Here is a 26,535-nt window from a genome sequence, read left to right on the forward strand (position 1 = left end):
TTTTTTTGCCTCTTCCATAAACTCTGAGTATCAATCATTGTTTAATAAACATTTATTGAACATGTAGAATATTTTTAGTTGTGTTTTTGATTCCAGGGACATTAAATCAAATAAGATTTTGTTCCTATTTTCAAGTTAATTGTATCTACTGAAGGAAAAGGAAAAGCACTTTGATGATGGATGTTAGGTCAAGGTGCTGTGGGACCCCTGAGGAGATAAATACTTTGGTCCAAATGAGCTGAGTAATAAGTTATGAGGTTTCTTATTTGATTTCTTGCCCCTTTTATTTGCTACACATTTTTCCTGGGAGATTTCGTTCATCCCCATGGGCTTCCACTGTCCAGTGTGCATTGCAGATGGTTCAAACATCATGGTCCAGTACTTACGACCAAGTAAGTAACATTCTAATAGATCTTACAGAACTGAGAGCAGAATGACTGCTAGAGAACTTTTGGAAGCATGGAGGGCAACAAGAGAGCCAAGAGGTCACAAATACTGCCTAAAGAAAGAAACAAACAAACAAAGGTAAATTATTGAAAATAGACCAGTAAGATTGATAGGTGCCTGTGTATTTAGGAAGGCAATACTTATTGGTGATCAAAATGAGCTTATAAAAAAAGTCATGCCCAACTCAAAAAAAAATTTTTTGAGAGGTTTATGAAGCCACTAGATAAGGAAGATAGAGAGCATATCGATTTCAGAAAAATGTCTAAAATGTCTTATTTGGGGGGCAAGATGGAGGAGAAACCCATCATCAGTGGTGGTTAATAGTGATAATCTAGGGGCTCTCTTCATGGCCCCATCTGTTGTTTCCAGCCTTTCCCCTTATCTCCTTGAAACTATTCAGGAAGATGGGATCATTGACCAATATTTTTTTTCCCCATTGACCAGTATTTTTAAAAAGAATTGAATGAAAGAGAAAATACTCTGCTTTGAGTTCAAAGAAGGTGTCATATTTGTGCACATTTGCCACATCCCATTCTTCCCTCCTTTACATTTTGAGGCCATGATAAGGTCCTTGGTGGGAACTTTGGGTAGGACAAAGGAAAAGATTATAAAAACTTCTCCCTCTTGTCTCTTCATTGAAAAAAATATGTAAAATTCTTAGCAGAGAAATGCATTACATACTTAAAAAGTCAAATACCAAGAGCTATAATGGAAAAGGGCATTTTCTTGCTCTATCCCATCCCATTCCAAGTTCAACTCTCCTGGAACAGCCATTTTCAACTCTTTTTAGCTGTTTCTTTTGTAACTTACTTCTCCATTTCCAAGTAATACACCTCTACTGATATTTGTAGATGCATACATTTCAGAAATTCTTTATTGACTTTGAATTATGGAAATGAGGGGGCAATACAAGCCAGGCATGGTGGTATAATAGAGCATACATTTCACCAGCCTCCTTCTTTCCACGTCCTTCAAATGCAGTTACCCTGCATTCTAGGTTCAATGTTTTTTTCTTCTTTAATTTACTTCCTTGTTTACATTCCTTGGTAGCTTCCTGAGATTTTGCATGTCTGAACATTTCTTTATTCTGTGCTCATGCTTGATTGGAAATTTGGGTATAGAATTTCCTAAGATGAAAATAATTTTCATTAGAATTTTGAAGGCATTGTTCCATATTCCTGTGAAGAAGCTGTGGTGGCAACAATATCATATGTTCACCAAATTTATTTCATCTTCTTCTTTGGCATACAGGACAATCTTGTTCCTCAGCCTCATTTGCAGGTAAGTTGGAGTCATAAGACTCGGTTATAGCCAGTGTCATGTGGGTGGAAGTGAAGTACCCACTTCAGGCTTACACGGTCCTCCAGACTTTCCCTTCCCCTTTCAAGGTGGTCTTAATAGGCCACATCTTGAAGATGGTGGCACCACCAGATGGATCTCTGTCCCTTAATGATTGCAGAGCTCTGCTCTTTGCTTCTGCTGACTGTGAGTGATTTTATTGTGTTAAGTCATTGAGATATGAAGACTGCTGTTAGCTGCTTTTTATTAATAAGCAAATCCTATGTCATTCTAATTATATGACTTGTTTTCCATGTGACCTATTTTTCTCTCTAGTGGGGGATGGGAAGAACACAGCAAGGATATGATATATGAGCACACTTCAGAAGGAGGAGTAGGTGTCTACTGGGCAGGAGGAACAGTATAAGCTAGGACATGGTGGTGCTCTAGAGTGAGGAACAGTGAAAAGTCTACAGAGGAAGTCATTCATTCATTCATTTAGTATTGAGTGTCTATTACCTGTCAAGTATATTACTAGGGGCTAGAGGACTAATATAGTCCCTATGGATTAGTAGTAGAAATATAAATGTAAATAAAAATTTATAAAATAATATTTAAATACTGTCATAGAAATATCACATAGTGGTTAAGGGCAAGGCTCTGGACACAGATTGCCTAAGTTCAAATCTGACTCCACCACTTTTAGATGTATGACATTGGCAAATTACTTAACTTTAGTTTCTTCATAGGTCAAATGGAGATAACAACATTATAGCAATAGTCTTGTGAGGGTTAAAGAGACAGTGAAATGTAAAGTGCTTCATATGTATTGAGCACAGAGAAAGATTTTTTAAAAATCAGGTATTATTATTGTTATTGTTGTTATGATGATGATGGTGTGTGGGTGTACGCTGATGCTTGGCTGGGAAGGAACGTTTATAAGCTATGTCAAGGTGTTTGAACTGTACCCCATAAACATTAAAGATTATTTCAACACAGAGATGAAGAAGAGATTCAGTTTTAGTGCCTTGCCATTCTATTTGCCTTACAAAACTCAATTTCAAGGGAGCAGCAATTTTCCTAAACTCTTGTAAGCCCATTATGTGGCTACCCTCAATAGCATGCCTAAGGCACATTCACAAGTTCTTTTATTAAACTGACACTGGCTTCAAAGTTTATTACTATTTCATCATACACTAGCTTTGATTTCCTAAGGCCATGAGAGTCAATGTGAGTCAAATTTCTTCCTTTCATAACATTTGATTCACTGCTTGGAGACATTCGAATGCCCCATCATAGAACTACAGACTGTCAATGCTGGAAAGAGGCTTTGGAGATGCTCTTATCCCTTGCTTTCCAGATAAGGAAGCTGAGATCCACAGGGGTGGTAGTGATTGATTTTCCTACAGTTAACAGTGCTCCAGGGGGTAATTATTAGTGGTTGGGGGTGATAAGTAATCATGACCTTTTCCTTGCGCTGAGCTTGGAACTAATAGAAAAATAAGACACAGGAATCTGATAGGAGAAGGTAAAAATATTGGCTTTCTTACCGAATTAAGTTAAACTAGAGAGCACAACTTGACATGTAGTGAAATGGCCTTTGCTTTGAATTGCATCAACACAGTTGACAGACACTGGTGGCTGTCTACCACACAGATATTCCTTGCCTTTTTCTCTTGCCAGCAGAGCTGGTCTTTCACTGTAGAGGCTGAAAATGCCAGAGGCTCCCAATTCCCAGACTTTCTTATGGCTAGGACATGATCATGTGGCCTCATTCTGGCCAATGTGATTAAAGAGGAAATTGGTGGGAAACTTCTATAAGACCTTTCCTCCCTTAAAGGATACATGCTGTGACGAGATACTTCCCTATCCTTATACCTCCTCCCTCTCTCTCTCTGCTCTCAAACATTGTTACTTAGCAGTACTAAGTCTGGGGCAGGGGTGGCTCATGGAGAAAGGCACATCAGCATGCTCAGGACAGCAGACCAGAATGATGGGAAATGCCTGGGTATTTGATGCTGTTGAGCAGTGGTGCCAACGCCAGACCTCCCCGACTCTGGGCTTTCTGTTATGTAGGCTTAAGTACTTATGCCACCTTCAGTGATTTGGACTTGTTATTTGCAGCCCAGATCATCCTAACTGATAAATCTCTTTGAACTCTAACCCTCTAAGATAACGATTCATGTGTTTATTGCCTGGTCTTATCAATCAATCAGATAGGAGAGTCAGGGTGGGAGTGTGGAGTAGAGGGACGCCTGAGTGTTCTATCCATACTTTCCCTTTTTTGCACACAATGAAAAAGCAAGCATGAGAGATAAACACCGCTTCCCCCCAGCCAACCCTGGTTATAACATGGAAGGAAAAGATTAGATTAGACTGGATCTAAAGACAAAAAGGTCTTATAATTTTTTTAAATCGAGGAATTAAACCCGTAATTGTATGTGATGAACGGAGTTGAACTGAGTGTGTGTATGTGTATTCTGACAGTACTTCTAAAGCTTCACGCCTTTGCCTCAGCCTGCTGTGGGCCCCAGAGATCTTCAAGGCAGTTCAGAAGACAGAGCATCCACAGCAGTATTAGGCAGGCCTAGGATATGCATTTCGTTTCCAGAGTCCTGGATGTGAACAGTGCAAGAAGGATGAACCTAATGACGACATCTTTGTGGCACAGTAATTTCATTATGAAGTTTCCTTCTTTACTTTTGACCCTGAAGGGAGAGGATTATTAGAATTATTTTATTATCCATCAGGCTGTCAGAAGAGCCCTAACTCCTTTTTCCAAAAAGAGCTACAGACTAGCAGAAGTGATCGAAGTGAATAGCCGGCTGCCAATCAAATCTAATTTCCATACTCCACATTTCTTTGATGAGATATTTCAAGCTGCAAAGAGGGAAAATGTTTTTCCCCTCCAAGTAATTGAAGTTAGTCATAAAGCCCAACCAGACCGAGGTGTCAAGGGGTGCCAAGATTGTGTGCCCTGCCAGACCACTCAAATGGAGGAACTTGTTTAAATTGATGGGGAAGGGGAGTGGAAACCATCAGGTTTAGTGTCCTGTGATGGGAAAGAAGATAATGGGAAAGTGCACACTGACCCTGCTCCCTGGGCCTAATGCTTCCAGAATAGCATGTGGCCACACACCCCCATGTGTGGGCCCCATGCTGTGCTAACTTGAAGCTCGAGACATTTCATGACGATACCTGCATTGGTCTACTGAAATCTCTTGGGAACACAAGTCATATTGAATTGACTGTTTGCTCTTCTGGATATTTTTGCCAAACTTTAAATGGACACTGACAAAGTTTTGCACTGGGAGAAAATGAAAATAAATGATATTTGGTGTTCTCCACAATCATTCAGTTGTTTAGCCATTTACTTAAGGATTGATTGCCTGTCATGTGCACGCATAAAGATGAATAGGAGAGTCACAGTGCAGCTACTTGGAGCTGACATCTCTCAGGGGTCGGAGACAAGTGCACCAGATGACAATGCAATGTGGAAAGGAGCCGCAACAGGGGAGGCGCAAGGCGTGATGAAAGCACATGTCTTGGACACTCACCTCAGACTTCGATGATCAGAGAAGGCTTCCTGAAGGAAGCAGGAGCTAAGCCAAGTCCTAAAGGATGAGGAGGGATGAAGGAGAGGTAGGGGTTGGGAAGAGGAAAGGGCAAGGGCAAGGGCAGAGGCCTGATGGGAGAGAGAGTGGTGCTTGGCTCAAGCTGCAAGTCTTGAGCTTGGAGTGAGAAAGGGCAGGGGCAGGAGAAGAGGCAGTGGAGTTAAGGAGAGGGCTCTGTTAAGGAGTTTTTACTGTAGCCTGGGTACCACGGGGAGCAGTGGGTTTTAAACTAGAATATACAAATCAGGATTAGACTGATATTGACAAAGGACCTTTCCAGCTTCTGTGAACAGAGAGGAAGGAGTCAGAGGCATCAGTATGAAGGGTCTTCAAGGGTTCTGAATAAGAAACTGAGTCACAAGGTGTTTGCGAGATTAGAACCGACAGAATTGTGCATGTAGGGAGGGAGTGGGGTGTGGGACAGGGAGGTGTCTAGAATGAATCCTGAGGGTTTTCATTTATAGAGATGAGAAATGCCAGGTGAAGGGGGTGGGAAAGAGCTTGGAGAGAAAGGTAATAAACTTGTTTGGGACATAATGAGGTTGGAGTGTTTCTGTGACATTCAAATAAAGAGGTCATGTAGATAGCGAGGAAATCAATGAATCATATTAGATGTTTATGTACTTAATACTCAGACTGTTTTGGCCTTATGTTCTGGGCCTTGTTGGCTTTCTATCCATGGCTTCTTAATTCATGATCATAGGTTTGAGACTTTTACTTTACTCAGCTCTTAAGTCTCAAATGACATCTCTAATGCTTGGCCAGCATTTTGCAAAGGTGGGGTCACTGGTTCCAAGGGCCACTGGTTTCCAAGAAATACTCGGGACTCAGGGGCCACAGCTACAGCGAAAAATGGGTCTTAAGTCAGCCTACACTTTGTTATGAAATTCCTCCAACCTCTTATTATCTTAGTCTCCCTTCTCTGGACCTGATTACTATCCTGGCTTCATCGTTCACTAAAAGTCAGGGCCATCTCTACTTCAGAGAAATTTCTCCTTGTAATTTATTTTGATGCAGACTCTTCAATGACTTAAAGATAAGAAGCTGTCATTCAGTCAGGCAAACCATACATTTCCAAAGATTGATACTCTCGAATCAAGTAATTAGGCTTAGCAGATCAGAAATCAGGCTCTGGATAAATAAGCAGTTTTTAAAATACAAAAAAAAAGAAGAAATCTCTCTTATGGACTCTTAGCTGCTTTAAGCTTTGAAATTTCCCATGCATCGGCCAACACGGGCTCGGCTGGCGAGGGCTTAGGGATTTCTATCAGGCTAACCCAATGATTCCCTCACTGTAGGCCATGGCTTCTCACTGCAAGCACATAACAACTGGCTAACACAGCTGGATTCAGTAAAAATCAGTCTGAGCTGAATTTGAATCCTAGCTCTATCACTGGTTAGTCAATCAACTTCTTGGATCTCTGTTTCATCATCATAAAGGGTAGTAAGTACTTCATAGAATATTGTTGTGAGAATTAATAGGCATACTACATGAAATGGGGCTAGAAGGAGTTCAAGTAATTACTCCTTGCTACTGGGTAGCACCATCTACATATTAGACTTGCATTGTACAATATGGTAGCCACCACTGTGGCTCTTGAGCACTTGAAATGTGGTTGGTTTGAATTGAGATTGTGTTGTCAATTACATATGCTATCAAAATAGATCAGATTCCAAAGACTTAATATAAGAAAAAAATGTAAAAAGAATATAAAATATTTTATTAACAATATTTTAAATTGATTACATGTTTAAATATACACATTTTGGATAATACTGGGTTAAATAGAATATTTTATTTCTAGCACACTGGGAATTATTATTAAAATTAACCTCATCTGTTTCCTTTTACTTTCTTAGTGTGGCTACTGGAAAATTTAATATCGTGTATATGGCTTGAATTCCATTTTTACCAGACATCTCTGTATTGGACATAGAACTTATCCTGAAGGATTTCCAACGTCTGAGGTTGTAAGCAAATTACTCACCTGGAGGTTGTAAGCAAAGTATTCACCTGTATCACCTCAGCCACCTCCCCAGCTGGTGTCTTTGCTCTAATCTATCTCTTTACTATCTCTTCCTGAACACACTCTGTGCTCAACCATGAAGACTCCTTGTAGCTTCCCAAACTCACCTCACCCTCTTCCATGTCTTTAGTTATTCATTCAACAAACAGTTCCTTTTAATTAACTGTGAGCCAGGCAGTATTCTAGTCATTGGGGAAATAGGGGTGAATAAGACAAAGATTCTTCTCCAAATACCAATGGAGAAGTCAGTGTGTGGTTTCTTCTGCCCAGAATGAATTCTCTCCTAACTCACTGGAATCATTTCTCCAAGAATTCTCTCCTGACAGCACCCCATAGTCTAGGCTCTCATAGCATCCTATGCCATTTAATGTTGTTTATTTATTTTTTAAGCTTCTAGTTGTTTTAATTCAGTTTCTTAACAGTAATGTTTAAAAATAAACTTTATCTTGTTCTTAATATGGAAGAATTATTTTTTATCATTTAAAAAATTGAGATAAAATTGACATACTGTATTAGTTTTAGGTGTACAAAATAATGATTTGATATATGTACATATTGCAAAACGATTACCAAATTATGTTTAGTTACCAACCATCACCACAGTTACACTTTTTTTTCTTCTTGCTGAGATCTACTCTCTTAGCAATTTTCAAATATACAACATAGTGTTATTAACTGTGGTCACTGTGCTGTAAGTTACATCCCCAGGACTTGTCTTGTAGCTAGAAGTCTGTACCTTTTGACCACCTTCACCCATTTTGTCTACCCCCTAAATAAAATGTGGATTTATTTTTTTAATGAAACTTTCTATTTGAGACAATTGTAGATTTGTAGGCAGTTGTAAGATATAAGACAGAGACATCCAGGTACCTTTTATCCAGTTTCTCTCCATGTTTTTTTATACTTAAAATTATAGCACAATATCACAATATCACTATAGCACAATAGCACAATATCACAATATCACCAGAACATTGAGGTTGATATAATCACCCATCTTGTTTATATTTACCCAGTTTTACTAATATTCGTGTGTGTGTATATTTAGTCCTGTGTAGTTTTATTATATGTTTTGTTCATTTATCTACTGCTATAGTCAAGAGTCAGAATATTTGTATCATCGCAAAAGTCCTTCACGCTGCCCCTTTATAACCATAACCACTTCCTTTCTTTGCCCATTTCTCCTTAACCCCTGGCAACCACTAATCTGTTATACATTTCTATAGCTTTGTCACTTCAAGAATGTTATATAAATAGAATAATAAATGGAAAATTATAGAACATAACTGTTTATTATTGGCTTTTTTCCCTCAGTATGATCCTCTGGAGATTATCCCAGTTGGTGTGTGTTCATTTCTTTTTTACTGCTGAGTAGTATTCCATGTTGTGAATTGTACCACAGTTTGTCAAACCATTCCCCGGTTGCAGGACATGTGAGTTGCTTCCGGTTTGAGGCTATAATGAATTAGGCTGCTATGAACATTTGAGTACAGGTTTTTGTGTGAACATAAATTTCCATTGCTCTGGGATAAATCCCAAGACTGCAATTTCTGGGTTATATGCATGTTGGTTTATTTATCTTCCTCACTAGACTATTGATCCTTCAAGGGCTGGTAGCTCTATTTATATTTGCATCATGTGTACTTCGTATGTATCTGACATGGTAACATTCAATAAAATATGGATAGAAGGAAGAAGAGATAAAGAAAATAAAGGGAAGGAGGAAAGAAATCTATTATTACCATCTTTTGTTAGCTATTCTACTCCCACATCTCCCACCATTATCTTTTTTTTTAAATGAACCCAGTGACTCCAGTGCTAGACAGTGCCTGGCACACAGCAGTTGCTTAATAAATATGTGTTAAATTATGTGATGAATACTCTGGAGAGTAGAACAGCTCTCTGCTTCTCCTCCTCACCTTCTCATCACCTTGCTCCTTCACTCAAGCACAAGTGCAGGCACACACAGACACACGCACGCACTCGGGGGCCATAATCCTAGGAATCTTTTTCCGGAACAAAGCCAATAGCTAACAAATGAGGTGCTGTTGCTTTGTAGCTTAGCTAACAACGACTTGGCCTTGTCTGTGCTGCTGCCTGGGGAATTACAAATGAAAGAGTGGGGACCCAGCAGCTTTGTGGACTCATGCCAATGAGAATACGGGATGCACTTGAAATAAAGAATACTTCTTTGTGATTCATTAAGCTCTTTTCTGTTCCTCTCTGTTAGGCATATGTCTGCCATGCCCTGCAAAGCTATGACATTCAAAAGTGGAAGAATCAGGCGGAAATAAAAACATTCCACTTCAGCGTCTAAACCATGTGCCCTTTAATCTGAAATAAATCTGTGACAATTGACAGATATTTCTTTCAGACAGTCATGGAGAAAGGCTTGACTTGTCCTAGTAAATCAGACACAGGCTTCATTATTTTTAGTCTCGTTAAAAAAGTTACCATAGCAACTATACTATCATCTAAGGCAAATGTTATCTCTTTAAGTCAATAAAATGAGGAGCCGTCCCACAAATACCCAGTGTTTTGAAAGGAAGAAATGACTTTCCAATAAAATTAATTTCTTCTAAGACTTCACCGTTCACTTCATTCATAATCCCAGAATTTTTGCCCCCTATGAATACGGGATAGTAAAAGCAACAACCCAAGGCTGACCTTTCTGGTATCTGTTTGCAGAGAATCATTATTTCTTCCTCTTCCTTGAAACACATAGTTTTATTTGTGGCTTTTTTATTCATCCACAGGGGACATAATGCTAATTAATTTGACCTTGGACAGAGCATTGTGTATTCTGAGAGGACAAGGGAAAAACATATGAGGAGCACGTGTGTCTTTTCTCAGCTCTCAGGAGATCATTGTAAGTGACGAAGCAAACTGCTTAGGTCTCTGGATCCTTGGTACCTGTGGAACAGAGAGGGAAGACTCAGTATACGTTGGTTGTTGGCCCAGTCAGTTTGACTCCATTCTTGCTCAGAACTGAAATTTTTGGAAGTATTCATGCAGATATATTAACATATTGAATTTTGAAACTGTGGTAAAGCTTGTACCCCCAAAGTATGAGATTCAGAACTTAAAAATTATATAGGACACTTCGGGCATTTTTTCCTATTGCAAAATGTGTTGTTAATTTCAGTGTGAGATCCAAGTGCCATAGGCTGGCTGGGGAAGCACAATGAGTGCCCACCCATGTCTCCTGGTTTCAGAAAGCTGGTAAGGTCTCATAGCCCCCAGCTTCCTCTCTTCACAGACTCACATTCCGCCCCCCTCCCCACATTTAATAGCTTTGAAATTAGTATATGCCTAATAATTAATGGCATGGCACTTTTTATTGGCAGCTTTTTAATTCTTAGGTGTATATACAATGATGATTGGAAAGAAAAATATTTATTACCTACTTATCACGTATCAAGTACTGAGATAAGCAATTTATAGACATTATTTTGTAAAATCCTCACACAAACCCCGTGAAGGAGGCATTTTCAGTTTGACAGGAGGCTGAGATTCAGGGGGCTATGAGACTTGTCCAGAACCACAAGTTGGCAAGTGTCAGAGTCAAGATTTGGGCATGAATCTGGATGATTTTATTGGAACATGAACCTTCAGTTTCTCTATCTGACTTGCCTTTAGCTTGTTTTATTCATAAAATAGCAAACCTTTAAATTCTGGTGCTAGGAAGGAACTTATGAGTCATAGGGTCCAACCCCATCATGTTACAGACGAGGGAACTGAGGCTGAGAGAAGTGACTTGCCCGAGGCAGTCACAGGGAAGTTATGCCACTGAGAGTCAGCATGGCCAAGTCAGGAAAGGAAGTTTCCGGGCTCTGGTAATGTGTTTATATCCTGCATACAGTGTGGACTCCCAGGTCCTCCTCGTCTGGGGCTGCCATCCCTCAACCAAGCTACCTTTGTTCAGTCACCTCTTCAAGGCACTGACACTCAGCTCCACCTCCGTTGTCATGCTCCCCCAGACCTCAAGATGATTGCTTACCTCTCCCCTCTTGTTACCCCTAGAAAACCTGTATCTTGTGACTCATCCTTCAAGGTGACGGTGAATCCATCTGAAGGTGATAGTGAAACGAGATGAGAAAAGATTCTCTAAGGCCTGTGCTTGGAGACATTGCCTACATTTTTGCCTGTTACCTCAAGAGAATGACTTAATGGTAGGAATGTCACTGGAGATGGAAGGGAAATTGGCAAATACACGAACTATGGTGCTGAGATATTCTGTAGGTATCAGGGCCTTAAGTAGCCTTCGAAATCACACAGCAACCTGTCACTCTGCCTATAGAGGGGCAAATGGCATGGCATAATGGAAAGATTGTACAAAAGTGGCATCCATATACCATTCCCCTTTTTATATACCCACAATGAAGCAGATGGGCCACTGCCCTCTGCACTGGGAATGGATTCAGAGGCCTTCATAACTGTTCCACGCAGCACCTTCCAATTGGCTGCAGTTGGTTGCAGAGATAAAACAAACCTATTTGCTATCCCCAGCATAGTTAAAGGCTTTGGAGGCAGGTAGATTATAAAATAACTGTGCTTCCATTTTTCCCAATGGAAAAAGGAGAAAATAATCATGGATTTACAGAATCGTTGTAAAATTTAGAGATACCATACATAAGAGCATAGCAGATTTCATGAAACCTGGTACACGGTAGGTACTCAGTGACTATAAATTATCATATTCTGAGGTTAATGCTGATGCTCTGCATCATAAGGAAGTTAGGAATTGTGAAAGAAAGATACTCTTGGCATCTCGTTCTTGTTTTTCTTTACCTTATGACATTGCAGACACAAGTGTGTGTTTCAGGTCGAATCTAAAAGGGTTAACTAGTCTTCTTCACTGACACAGCTCAGATGGCAGCTCACAGATGATTGGCTAGCCCTAGACCCAGCAAGTTCGAAAGATCACACCGGGTAAGCAATCTGTCCCCATGGTACCCCAGTTCTGGTTATGCTAGTCACAGGCCAGAGGGTTGAAGAAAGTCCTTTATTCCAAGTCTAATTCAATTTTCTGTGAAAAACGTGACTCTAGAAATATGTATATTGATGGTATAGTGATGGATTCACTGAGGGTTGTTATATGTTTTGAAAAAATCAGACCCTTAATGAGTAGCATGTTTATTTAACACTTTTTTTTTTTTGCAGAAAACGGAAATGTTTTAACATCTTTATTTCATATCATAATTCTATTTAATGTGTATCTTAAATGTGTCTGGCTACATTATTATTTGCTATGTTATGTAAACTAAGGGCAAGGATGATATCTGTTTCATTTAATTTTCAGAGCACTCAGAATAATGCCATGAACATGAGATTTTTAAACTGTTTGTATGCTGTTATTGCAGATTGGAAAGTAAACTGTATCCCATACTCATAAAGAATAATATTTTATACTTTAGACTTTTAAGAACCAGAAATTTAATGAATCATTTCCATTAGAAGAGCATTGAATACCATTACATGCAGCACAAATGTATACTTACTGGTTTTTAATTTTTAAAGTATCAATATTAACTGACTTTCTCTTATAAAAGCCTGCTCAATGTAGAAAATGTGAAAAATACATTGAAGACATGAAAAGTTATTTTTAATTTCCAGGCTGGAAGATAATCACTTTGAACATCTTGGTATTTTTTTCCTATATGATTCATTTTAGAGTGCTATTAATATTATCTAATCTTTGACTAATTTTAAGACTTTCAAAATGTTTCTTCTTTCTGTAATTTCCATCCTTTCAATTAGTGATTCCATATTTTTTCCAGGTAGAATTATTGTTTTGTTATTTTTCAATGTATCAAATGTGTTGTGAGTTAAGGGGTTTGCCATGTGTTACTAGTGGCTGATGCCTGTTTCGAAGGAAAGTTGTGGTTACCATGAAGGAAAATTTAATCCATCTTGCCCCAACGCATTTGTTCTCCTGAGAGCTAGGTGAACTATCTGTGACTGTTTCCCTAGGATTATGTCACCCACCAAGGTAACTTTCTGTTTCAGTAGGTGATGTTAAGAAACAAAACAACACCCTTTAAGTTAATCAGTTTTGGAAAATAGAGACCTGCTTTATATCTTAGGTCTTTGATGTGTTTAGTGGTTCCTGTAAGGATCTGCCTCTCTTTTGTTTTGATTGACAAGACCTTTCCTATATATTTGAGCAGTCAAGCAGCCCAGTAACAGAGGGCAGAGACATTTACCCAGAGCAAACTTCCACCACTCATTGTGAATTTCTGAAAATTTGGGTGCAAGTGTGAGCTCTAAGAGAAGAGTTAGCTCCAATTAAATCAGGTAAGTGCTTTTCCATATTTGCAACTTCATTCTTCTTGGGAGGAGGTCCAAAGAGCCCTGCTAAGGTGGCAGATTAGAAGTAGGAGCCGGGAGATCAGATTTGGAAATAAATTACTTTCCAGCCTGTGGTAAGTGATAATGAATTGGGGGCATTCCACAAATGCAATGTCCATCCTCACTTCAACATCCAGGTATGTTCTGTCTAGTGGGCCTACATGAAGAGAGTGATTCTGTTTCCTAAAAAAGCACAGGAAAGAACCAAGACCCAAAGAGAATAGACTTGATAGTAGATTAGGATTATGTTTTAAACACCTCTGATGCTTTCCATCGTTGAGATTTACATTGAATCACAACTAGGTATCTATTATAGTGGAGGCATAGAGCAGAGAAAATTTGTAGTGAGTAGGACACATTTTGGTAAGAGGCCACAAAGTCAGATGTCAAGTTTCACAGTATCTTGTGTATATCCATGTTTTGTGGAGGATTGGGTTAGTAACAATACATATGGGCCTACAATTATTATTGATCTATCTCCCCCCTTGATTCCCCTTCCATGACATTAAAAATATAATATTAAGAAAACATGCAACATAGCATCAAATATACTGGATCTGAATAAAAATAATTTTTGTGTACTTATGTATTATGTTAGGATATGCATTACTTTTGGTGTGACTCATGTTTTATGTTCATTTTGAAGATACCATTGGAACAAATTTCTTTTACACACAGGTCAAGTCCAGCAGTTGAGGCACAATAAGGAAAAGCCTGAGGATGCCCTTGGAGGGTTGGGTGTTTCCCTAGGATTATGTCACCCACCAAATGTCTAGTGAGTGTCTAGTGAGCACAATGGGTCCATGGAATCTATGCTGGAGTTAGTTAGAGGAAACTTTGGGTACCTGCATTGGAGTTTAGGGACATCTGCAATTTCTTGGCCCATTTCTTCTGAAATTCTAAGAACAATGTCCCTTTGATAGTAATCAACACATCGTTGGCTGCCCCATGGGGGGCAGGCAGCTGGATCTGTTAATAAATTCTCTTTCCTTTCCCTCTCTGGAGGAACAGCATGAAGCTGGCATACCTTTTCCTTGGCCCTATGGCCCTCCTCCTCCTGGCTGGCTGCTGCTGTGTTCTCAGCACCTCCAGCGGGAACCTGCGTACCTTCGTGGGCTGTGCCGTGAGAGAGTTTACTTTCCTGGCCAAGAAGCCTGGCTGCAGGGGCCTTCGGATTACCACGGATGCCTGCTGGGGCCGCTGTGAAACCTGGGAGGTGAGTCAGTGACTTCAGGGCCAGACATTTGTCCTGATTCCCAAGTGTTCGATTTTGAGGAAATGAGGAAGAGCTGGGGCATTTGCCCTTTTCTGGGGATTTTTGAAAATGGTAATTATTTGGCATGCTCCAAAAAATGTGAAGGAAACGTGATCTTGCCCCTCTAACAAAGCATTGATAAAATTAACAGTTTACTTGCATGGTATCTGTGTATTTGGGTATCATCTCTGTAAGGTTAGGATGTGCTATTGTTCTATCCATTTTACGGAGGACATGGAGATTCAAGGAGTGAGTGACTGCAAAGTCATGTAGAGGGAAATGGAAAGTTGGGAATAAATTCTTGCTTCAAAGGATATAACCAAAACTCTTCCCTGTATTCCTCCACCGGTGGTGATAAAGCCAGTTGGTTACCAACAGAGAAGCAGATGAGGGTGGGTCCTCAGCCCCTCCACAGCCCTGCCCTCCCTTCCACTGGAAATGACAAGGGGCCTCAGGGATTATCACTGACAGATCTATTATGTCCCTTTAGTTTCAATTCAGTTTTTAAAGACACATTACATTTAAAATGGGGATAAAAAATCTCAAACCAAGTTAGAATCCTATTGGGCTGAGATGAGGAGATGTTTGCCAAAGATGGGAAGAAAGGGCCATTCAGCACCCTGTCAAATCACACCATAGAGTGACTGTTGACTCTTCCCACTGCAGAGTTGGTTACTGATGAAGTACCAGCTCTGATCTTGTCACCCGGCTCAAAAACCTTTAATGACTACCTACTACTGCAAATTCAATAAGCAACTTTCAAGGTCTTTAGCAATAGGACATCAGCCTGTTTTCCCAGTGACTATACATATTCTGGCTTTTACAAAGTTTTGTTAAACACCCTTCATGAAATTTCACTTTCGGTCTTTTTCTTGTATCCCTTCTCATTTCCATCTATCACCAAATTTATTCTATTTTTTTTGTCTGTCTCCAGAGCTGACTCCATCTCCAAGGGTTTTCTAACTCCCTGGTTACCCCATCATTCTAGCCAACCTTTTGTCTTACTTCCTCACCTACCACACAACGCTAGATTTTAAGTTTTTTTGAGGGCAGAGATTCATTTTCCTGCACCTTTCACAGCGCTTGTCAAAGTCACATACAGTCAATAAATACTTGCTGAATTATGTTGGATCGACCTCTACCTGGAGTTACAACATACATTCTCTAGCCTAGTAGATGTCAATTTAGAAGGCCTTGAGCACCATGAGAGGACACTACCATTCAGAAAAATATCCTTCTGTTCAAGGACTCAGAGAGCAACCTGCTATCACTTAAATTAAGTTATGGCCCCATGAATGGAATTGGGGTACGGTGATGAAATCTCCAAATTAAAGGAAACTACTCTACAAAATCAGCTTTATTTTTGCATCACTCAGGGGCTTGAGACCTAATAACCAAATGAAAAATCGTTGCTAAGGATACCATGGCTGTGACTTGACATCAAAAGTGCCAGTGGAACTTTGGCGTGTTTTTGTGTTTAGGGCTTGGCCTGGTGGTGCTTCCCATATGCCTCCTGGTGCTCAAAGTTCATTTTTGGGCTATTCAGAGTTATTTCTGGGCCCAAGTCTGAAACTACCACTTCCCTCAATTCAGCCACCTTCTCTTATCCTTATAAATTGATGAATGTCTTTATTTGGGTCATGGTCACCCACAGGAGGTCAGGGACAGTGTTCTCACTGGAGAAATGGAAGCACCAAGACCATTAGAAAACAAGATTTCCCTTAATGTCAGTCAGCTTTTGTTTATGCCTCTACTGCGCCATGAAAGGGAGGTTACTTATAGAAAAGAAGTGAGACTTATTTTCCTAGCAATCTGAAAGTTTCTGAGATATAAATTGCTTATTTCTGGTAACTTAACTGGGGAGCATGTCTGGAAATAAGGATGTTCATGATGACAAGGCAGCTGCATTTACTTTGAAGGTAGAACTGTTGCTGAAAAGTGCCTTTGCTCATGGCCTGGGTAGGGTTGCCAGATTTAGCAAAAAAAAAACCACAAAACACAGCAAAATTATGATGGCAATTAAATTTGGATGTTAGATAAATGACCAGTTTTTTAATGTCTGTTTCGTGCAACATTTGGGACATACTTACATTAAAAATTTTTTGTTGTTAATTTGAAATGCAAATATTACTGGTTGTCTGTATTTTAACTGGAGACTGTGCCTGAAATTCCAGATTATTGACAGTAAGAGGACATGAAGCAAACCTTTTCTCCACCATGATGCTGTGAGGTTGATATTTTGTTTTACAGATGAGGTAATGATGTGTCAAGAAGTTTAGTGGATTTTCCCAAGGTCTCTAGTAAGTAGCAGAACAGGGACTTGAGCTCGAGAATCTGACTATAGGGTTTAAGATTTTAACTATTTCTTTGTGCTGACTTTCTGATCGAAATTCTCTGTTTATCAAAATTAATTCTAAATTCAAGATTTATAAAAGGTGAAGAAGGAAGGGAGTGAATTTGCAGGGTATTTGGAAAACTGCCTTGCTCTGTTTTCTTTTATCGATTTGACAGTGACTGAGAACCTCCTGGGTGCCAGGTACTACTTTAGGTAGTAGAGGCACAGCAGTGGGTAAAATGAGCAAAAATCCCTGTTCTAATGGAGCCGGCTCTCTAGAGTAGGAAAAACACAACACGAATAAATAAAATGTATGTCACATGGTACTGACAACTGCTAGGGAGAATAAGAAAGCAGGAAGAGGGAGAAAAAGTGGCAAGGCGTGAAGGCAGGATGTTGCAATTTAAATATCATGGTCAGGAAAGGCTTCTCCGAGAGGGTGATCTTTGAACAAAAACCGAAGGTTGGTGAAGGAGTGAACCATAAGGGAGATGAGCACTCTGACAGCATGAATAGCACAGGCAAGGGCCCTGGGGAGGTCTGGCCCTGATGGGGTTGAGGAAAATCAGGAGACAGTTGTGGCTGGAAAAGAATGAGGAAGCCAGCAAGACAGGGTTGTTGGAGACAGATCAGAGGTGAAGGTGTGTGGAAGACGATGTAGGGTTTTGAGGGCTTTGCCTTTTACTCTGCTGAGTGAGATAGGAAATCACCGGGGTCTTGAACAGAGGAGAGATAGGATCTGGCTCATATTTTAAAGGAATCACTTGGGGCTGCTGTGTTCTAAATAGACTGTAGAGGGTAACAGGAGAAGAGAAGAGAGGAGACCAGTTAACTATATTGCTAACTATTTACTGAATAATTACTGTGTGCCATGGCTCTTCTGAGAGCTCAGGATATGGTAGCAACCAAAATCAAGGTTCCTGCTTTCTACTGGGAGGAGAGAGGTGAACAATAAATGAACAACAAGTTAATTTCTGATAGTGATGAATGGTACCAAGAAAAATGAAGCAGAATGGTATGTTCTAACGGGTTCCCTATTTTCTACCTGTGGGGACAGAAGCCCATTCTGGAACCCCCCTACATTGAAGCCCATCATCGAGTCTGTACCTACAACGAGACCAAACAGGTGACGGTCAAGCTGCCCAACTGTGCCCCAGGAGTCGACCCTTTCTACACCTACCCCGTGGCTGTCCGCTGTGACTGCGGGGCCTGCTCCACGGCCACCACCGAGTGTGAGACCATCTGAAGCTGGCGTGGCCTGCAGAGCATAGCTTCACAGACCCACCGGCATGGGCAGCACAAGCAGCTATTACCCCCTGGATTCAAGGACTATTTAATTTTGTCTGCACCTGTGGAGAAGGTGACCTGTCTCAGGCGCAAGCGCCAGAGGCAGCATACTTCTGCTAAAAGTGCAAAACGATATTTGTGCCTTCGCTAAAATACTTTCTCTGGTTCACACACCTGCAAATTAATTTTTCTTTACCTTGAAGCTCAGAATTGTAATTTGTATATCACAATTCTGCTAATGGTTTAAACACATTGGCGTAATTAGGAAATGGGGCTAGAAAGCCTTTTAATTATCATGTCCTCTTTATTAACTGGCCTCCAACTAGATTTATAACCAAAGGGCTAGAAATCAATAAAACCAATGCTTTAGTCATCATGTCCTCACCCCCTTCCCAGCCAACTACAAGTGCCCTTAGAGAAAATATTTCCTTCTTTTAACTGAGCAATTACCTACATAAGAATACAGACTGCTTGGATTAAAAGAAAAGGTAGAGGTTGCTCACACTGAAAGGAGTCTAGATTTGGGTGATTCTTTCCCCAAGCAAAATTCTCTAAGTCTCCTTAAGATCCTTAATAAAAAGTCCCTTTTAAGCAAAAATCTCAGAAAAAGTGTGTAACTAGAGCTATCATTTATGCTTAAAAACTTATAAAATTAAACTCATGTTTTTAGACTCATGTGATGCTCTCCCAAAGTTATGCCCAAAATGATGAATCATACATATTATTTCCCATTTAGCATATTTTAAATTTAAATTGTAATTTTTAAACTCAGAAATTTAACATGTTTGTAAGGGGTAAAACTGTACTGCTGTCTCAGAAGAAAAGTCTGTGCTTGCCTAGCTTTTGCCCTCTGTAAAACCTTACAGCAGCTGATTCTCTCTGACTTAAAAAAAAAACTCTAACGCTGTACAAGTGTCTTTAAATCTGACATTTTGGGGGTTGAAATTAACGTTGTTCCTTTTTCACAATATGCCAGGAGAATCCTATTAGTGCCAATAAAGCATGTCCTCTTTTGAATTCATGAAAACTTTCAAAAAAGTCTTTTTAGTCTTTAATACTCTTGAAATAACATTAACAATCACCCTTAAAAAGAACTACGAGATTATTTTTACTTACACATTAATTTAGGACGTCATGTTGAGTAAGGGACACAGACAGATGGCTGGGTCATCATGAGTCCCCAAAGTGGCTTCATCTGTGTTCCCGCCCCTGGCATATCACAGCTGGGAGCCAGGCGTCCTCCTTGAGTGAGGGATCTATGAGTCCCCATGAAAACAGTAAAGCAAAAGTTGGGGTTGATGGTCAAGGACTGGAATGCTGAGGAAGACGTCTGGGGACAAAGAACATGAGCAAAATCCCCCCCAATCTTTAGTGCAGATCTGTTTTGGTAGAAAGTCACTCTAACATGAAAAGTAGTTGACTGCCTGGGGTCTCTACTGGGACAGTGGTGGTGATTGGAAATAATGCTGGGGGGTACCACTCAAATATTTTCAACCCATCCCGAAGGACTTCCCTCAGGATTTTTTGAGAGAAAGGGTTGCTTCTTAAGGAAACTTTGGGGGGAAAGGTAGAGGCAGTAAAGGCTTGCCAGAATTTGGGAAAAGACCACAGTATCAGTAAGGTTTCTGGCAGGAAACATGATACACTGTTGTGGGAGAGTTCAATGAAGAGACGATTTATAAATGTGTGGGCACAGTTAGAGAAACCAACAATGGGCGTGAAACATTGAGAAGCGAAGGTCAACCCTAGGCTGAAGGAATAAGAAGAAGAGCAGATTATCAGATCCCAAACAGAACTGTAGGAGAGGGAGGCCTGTCCGGAGCTGCCACTTTTCATAGGAAGATGCAGCCATCACCAAACTGAGGCCTGGTGGGGAGGGAGGTAGGGAAGCAAATACCCCAACCGCACTTGGCTCCCATGTCCATTCCATGCCAAATTAAATGGGAAGGAAGAGAGTGAGGGAGCCCATTGATATAGTCCGTAAACGTTGGCCTCCTGGGAAGCAGCTAGCAGAAGGATGGAGAGCAGATCTAATGGGCAAATGGATGAAAGCCAGCATTGCTATCTTTGGGGAAGCTTAGCCAGCATGCCATAGTAGTGGTGTGGGCTGTGAGAACGATGACGTGCTGTAGCAACACGATGATTAAAGACTCCCCTGCTGTGATGAATCAGGATGTGACATACATGGAAAGGCACGTTCTGGCTAATACGATATCAACTCCAGTTGAGCGGTGTGGGAACAATGGTAATAGCAGGACTATGGGATTAGTTGGTTGTTTAGTGCCATCAGAGCACTCATGGCATGGTGTGAAAGCCACCGGAGAAGCTAGAGGGCAGACTGTGCTGAAAATCAAGCTTCAGACCTAATTGAGAGAACAGCTGAATCATTTAAAAGGCTGGATCCACCACCCTAGCAGTCTCCTAGACTTATGTCAAGGACCTCATAGGGAAGGTGTGGGACACAGAGGCCTGGAGTGCTGACAATTAGTGATGAGCGTGAGCTTCCCTTGCAGACAGGGGCTGCTCCTCCTTACTGGAGAAGATCAGCCTCCCTCACCTCGAGACCAGGCAGAAGCCCCGTTTGAGGAGGATGCTTTAAGAGCTAATACTTGCCCTTCTCAAACATTACCCACAACCCCTCACTGGGTTTACTTGGATCATTAGGGTCAAGTCTCAGGATGACCTGGCTGGAGAAGGCCTTTCTCTGTGGTGGGAGGAATTAGATTCTCTACTGAAGCTGCCTCATGGCTTTACTAGTTTAAACAGGGATCAGAAGGCTGTGCTTGGAAATGGGTCTTGAGGGTGTTGGACTGGGTGGCAGAGTATGAGACTGGATAAGAGTTTATTCACATGGGGTCATTCTCCCATGACTCAGGATTTAATAGCCTCACAAGAGCACCTGGCTCCAGTCCCAGTGTGCTGTTGGATGACTCTTTAATGCTTAGGGAAAACGGTGGCTTACGTTAATGAAGAGAAGGCGCTAGAACTGTCCTGTAAGAGTATTTAAAGATAAAACGCTCAGAAATGTGGACCTTCTAGAATGGATTTATCACATAAGAGCAGAGAAGGCGCCAGCTGGCTATGTTCTCCTGGAGGGTTCTGTGGACGCTTCTTCAATAAAGCGGTAAGGAAGGCACTGCACCGTGGAAAACCAGGGTAGGGGCTGTCCTTTGGAGACAGGGCCTGATGGCAGGACAAAGTGCCCTGAAACTGGGCTCCCTGGTGTCAGCGGAAATGAGAGGGGTCTGGAATGACAGACCAGGTGATGGCGTGTAGCTGTAAGAGGCAAGGTGAACGTAATTGCTGTAACAGGCGTCAAAGCTGCAGTGGTAACGAGAGGACTCTGATTTGCAGGATCTGTGGTGCTGGTTCATGGTATTCCTAGTCCACGATATTCAAAAAACTTCCACAATAAATACATGTTATAATCAGAGACGTTATTAATTAGAAAGAGGAAACTACCTCTTCTCAGTGCAAAACTTGAATCTTTTTCACCTCTCTCTTTCCTCCTCCTTTCCCACCTCTCCCCTTCTCTCTCTCTCCTTCCCTCATTTCCACAACTATTTATTAACTCTAAATTTGTGCAATGCACCATTTTTGGGTTATAAATAAAGATAGAAATATTGCTACCATTTATGGATTTCTGATTATAAATAGGATCTTTCGTATTAATTTTTTTGTAATTCTTGTGTCAACCATGCTTGTAGACACTTATTACCATTTCTACAGATGATGAAAGCTCAGAGGGGTAAAGTGACTTGCCCAAGGTCAGACAGCTGACAAGCATGTGCCAGGTTTCTCTGACCCAGAGCCAAACTCTTTCTGTTGGAGCACAATGCTTTATGGAGTGCTCCTTCAAGTCATTCCTGCCCGGAGGTCTTTGATTTTCTGATGAAAGACTGTCTCATTATTGATTAACATGTTTGTGGTGTCTTCTGGAGGTCACTCAATGCAGACTCGGGTTGTTTTATGAAGACTGTACTTTTTCTCTAGTTTCCTATGTAACCAACCTCTAGGAAGATAATACTTTGCTGTAGTTCATATCAAAGTTTACAACAGGAGAGTGTGAGGGAGAAAAGGAGCAGAGCCTCAAAGGGAAATCCAGAGACTGCTGTGGAGAGGAAGGCTGTATGCTCTCAACTCGTTTCCCAGGTAATGTGAACACTGGCTGCAGGGCAGTGATGATCCAGCGCCTTTTAAAGGAGCTCTGCATAAAACTAACTTGCAGCAACTCCTTACTCTTTGAAATGTTTATTTTGCAATTAACAACAAGTAAGGAGAGGGTGAATTTCCTGGATCCCTCCTCCCACATGGGAGCATTTTTGAATGAAGAATATAGTTTTTCTCAGCTCATTCTACTTCTGGGTTTATTAGCTCCATCGATTGAAATGATAATTCATGTTTTCCTTCTTCCATTGGGTTAGGAACTAACTGAGACACCAGGAAAGTATCAAATTCTGCTGCAGTGACCCAATTAACTCTTCAAATTAATTAGATTTTTTAACATAATAAAAGCATTTCAGAGATAACAAATGAACTGTATATGTAACTGAAAATAATATAGCCTTGGTAAAACAAGTTGTATTTCATAAAGTTTTCCAAGAAGGACTGCTTGTCTTCTTTGTTCAGGAGAACTTTTTTTTTTTTTTTAAATAATGTGCACCCTATCCTTTTTGGTTTTCTTCAAAACATTAAAATAAATTATTAAGAAGTAACTTTAAAACCATTCTTCAACAAATTCTGCAAATTTTATTTTCGTTGAACATTTCCACCAGTGAAACAATTTACTGTATTAGAAGAATTTTGGTCCTTTTGCAAGATGAATCTTCTGGCATTTCTTTTACAATGGTCTCCCTTTGTTTTAATGAATGGGATCGTTCAAAATTGTGTACAGGGAGATCTAGGATTAATGGTGGGTCGTTGTGACCCTGGAGTATCTGAAGCGGGTGCTAAAGACCTCTGAGGAGGTAATGTATGATAAAGGAACAAAAAATAGGGAAAGGATGAGAAAAAGGAGGGAAAAAAGAGAAAAAGAGGAGCAGGTGCAAAGCACTGTAATTGGTAGTGTAAGGCAGAGACTTGTCTCCAATGGTAGAGAATTTAGAAGGATTATTCTGGTCTCTGTTCCAGGTCCTCATTATCAGGAATAAAGTAAATATTCCTTAAGCTTTTTTGGCTTTATATTTGACTTTGAGTTCATCTGGCTGTACAATTTCTTTAACATATTGAATAAGTGAGTTAACAAAAAAGGCTTTTGAAACAGAATCAATTAGATGCTTTGACCGTGATTGCTAAAAAATTGGGGCTTCTGGAAAAGTCATTCAACCCCCTCAAAAACCACTTCCCCAAATGGCCAACCAAAAAGCATTCCCCCAAATAGAAAAAACATTTTGCTTTAACAAAGAATATGAATATCACCAAGATCAGAATAGTAATTTCTTTTGGTGGGGTGGGGAGCAATGTTGAAGATAAGGTTACTAGCAGGGAATAAATGTAAATATCCTCAAGTCTCAAGCAATATTATAGAACTTAAAATCATTTGAGAATGCATTTCTTCACTTAAAATAAACTATACACACAATAAAGAATACTGACTAATTATCAACAGTCATTATCTCATGGTAGTATACATGCAAAATTATACACTTAAAATAGAAATTTAATTCTGTTAGTTTGCAAGTTCTTTCTACAGGAAATGCATGAACAGATCATGCTTTTTTGGTCTCATTGTGTTGCCCATGCAGATCCCTAAGATGTCTACTACAGGGCGATGTACACCATCAGAGGAAGGCGATCGAAGCTTCTAGGCAGTTTTGACCTCCATCTTTCATTTCCCTCTTGGAATCTGCATATTGAAATGAAAATATTTGGGGGGGACTAATGTTACTGAGTGGAATTAAGACATCTGACATTTTAAAATATGTTGGAAATGTTTTTAAGAGGAAGATTTCGTTCACCTTTTGGCTCCTGCTTAAGCAAGTTCAGAAACTAATGCTGAAACATCTCCCCATTGAAACATAAGCACCAGTTAATGAGAAACAAAGTCTAATGAAAATTGGCTGCAAATTTCAGCATTAACAAAATCCGAGCCAACTTCAGGACAAAGCCAAAAGTAACTACTGTACCATCAGTTCACTGATGCCAAACTCTACGCTGCAAGCGGCAGACTAGTGGAGGAGTAGCAGCAAGTGGACTCTGGTCAGGGGGTCCCTCTTCTTTAGCACTTGATTATGTCAATGTGCTTAATTCAGTAGAAAAAAATTTTGTTTTTCAAATGAAGAGAGGCTCTCAGATTTCTTGGGCTGGGATTTCAAGTTACTGTTGTGGTACAGGGACTGAGAGTCAAACATCTAAAAACTACAAGTAAATGGATTCTTGAAGAGAGTTTGGTGGTTCATGCCAGTTTTCTTGCCCTGCAAATTTCTTATGAAGAAGGTGCAATAGACTTGATTCTGTGGCCTGGGGAAGGAAGTGAATGTGCAGTGCATGGCAGGCTGTGGGAGGACAGGCAGTCCCTGGTGTAAGAAACACTTTTCGGCAGCTTGTGCCAGTGGTTATGAGCAAGAAATCAGGGATGCATTTGCAGTAATGCAAATAATCTTTGATAAGACTCTGTTTTTAGCTTTGACTAAACCCTTCCAAGAAGGCTAGCTGCTTCGGGTAGCCAGTCTGCTCCCAGATGTAAATTTGTCCCCGTTTACAAACTTTTCAGTTTAAGGGTATCGTGGAGCACAAGTGGCCTAGAGCGGGAAGAAAGACACCTGATGGAAAGTACCAAAATCAGAACTCTGTGGCCTGCGTAAAGGGAAGCTTGGAAGCAGAAGGTGGCCCTTCACAGAGGAGATGGTCCCTTGATGACTATGAGTACGATGACATCAGGTCCTTTTTCTGCCATTTGCAGGTACAAGGGAAGTGATAATCCTTGTGCTCTTTATTTGTTTGACAGTAGGTATGATTTGCCTTCAGAACTTCTTTAGCAGTATTGGATTTGAATAAGACTATAGGCTTCTGTGTATGTGTGTGTGAGGGGAGACTCTTATACACAAGGTAGGGTGTAGGCAGGGAGAACAAAGCCTGGTCCCCTGTGATGTAAAGTAAAAACATTTTAAATAAGTGAATACAACTCTGGTCTGTGCTTAGGGCAATAAAAATAGAAATCTGTGAAATGCCCTGTGTAGAAGACAAGTTGTTTGCAGTCAATCCTTATTTTGGCACCTAGAGCACTATGTCTTAAGCAATAAAGACAGAAGCTTCACCAAATTCAGAAATTTGTTTTATCACTTTATGTGATATGAATCTTTCTTATTTCTTCATGGAAAATAATTCTAAAGGGCATTTTTTTTGTTTGTTTGTTTCCCTTGTAAACACCGGAAAGACTTTCAGAACTGAAGTACTTAGAGTTAGTGGATCTTTCAAACCGGATGCTACTTTTCTGCTTTTTGATTCCAAAATATGCCGTTTCCTTTACTGCAGCTGGGCAGCATATGACAAGAAAAAGAAAGGACTTCTGAAAGCCTTTTTATTCATTCAGTAAATGTGAACCACTCAAATATTTGCCAAAGGAATACCCAAAATATAGCACCCAAGAGACAGGTGAAACTGATGGTGTCTTCATCAGGCAGCTACATGTCTGGGTGTAAAGATTGATGGTAAACTTGGTCAGTATTCTCAAATTTTAATGTGCACACAAATCATCTGGAGGTCTTATTATAATGCAAATTTGGATTCATTGGGTCTGGGCCGGGCCTGAGATTCTATAGTCCTCGTTAACTCCAGGGCAATATCCATGCTATTGGTTCCTGTACTACACCCCGAGTAGCAAAGGGCTAGACAATTTCCTCTTCCAACAGAGGACTGGGAAAAGAAGTTTTCTTGAGTGGCTGATGGAAATACCCTCAGATAACCCAGCAATGAGAGTAGAGAAAAATATTATTTAATGAC

General features: G+C 40.3%; 1 protein-coding gene and 1 long non-coding RNA gene across 2 annotated transcripts; one reads left to right on the plus strand and one right to left on the minus strand.

Moving 5' to 3' along the window:
• Positions 1-9,671: 9,671 nt before the first annotated feature.
• LOC111735610 lies at positions 9,672-21,040 on the minus strand. The gene is made up of 2 exons (XR_002778870.1): positions 19,711-21,040; positions 9,672-10,279 (listed from the first exon to the last, which is right to left on the minus strand). It is a non-coding gene; the product is annotated as an uncharacterized LOC111735610 (long non-coding RNA).
• GPHB5 (glycoprotein hormone beta 5) lies at positions 14,730-18,553 on the plus strand. The gene is made up of 2 exons (XM_011384621.1): positions 14,730-14,933; positions 18,365-18,553. The coding sequence occupies exons 1-2, from the start codon at positions 14,730-14,732 to the stop codon at positions 18,551-18,553; spliced, it is 393 nt and encodes a 130-aa protein (XP_011382923.1).
• Positions 21,041-26,535: the final 5,495 nt, after the last annotated feature.

Source organism: Pteropus vampyrus, unplaced genomic scaffold (genome assembly GCF_000151845.1).
Source record: "Pteropus vampyrus isolate Shadow unplaced genomic scaffold, Pvam_2.0 Scaffold15, whole genome shotgun sequence".
NCBI lineage: Eukaryota > Metazoa > Chordata > Mammalia > Chiroptera > Pteropodidae > Pteropus > Pteropus vampyrus.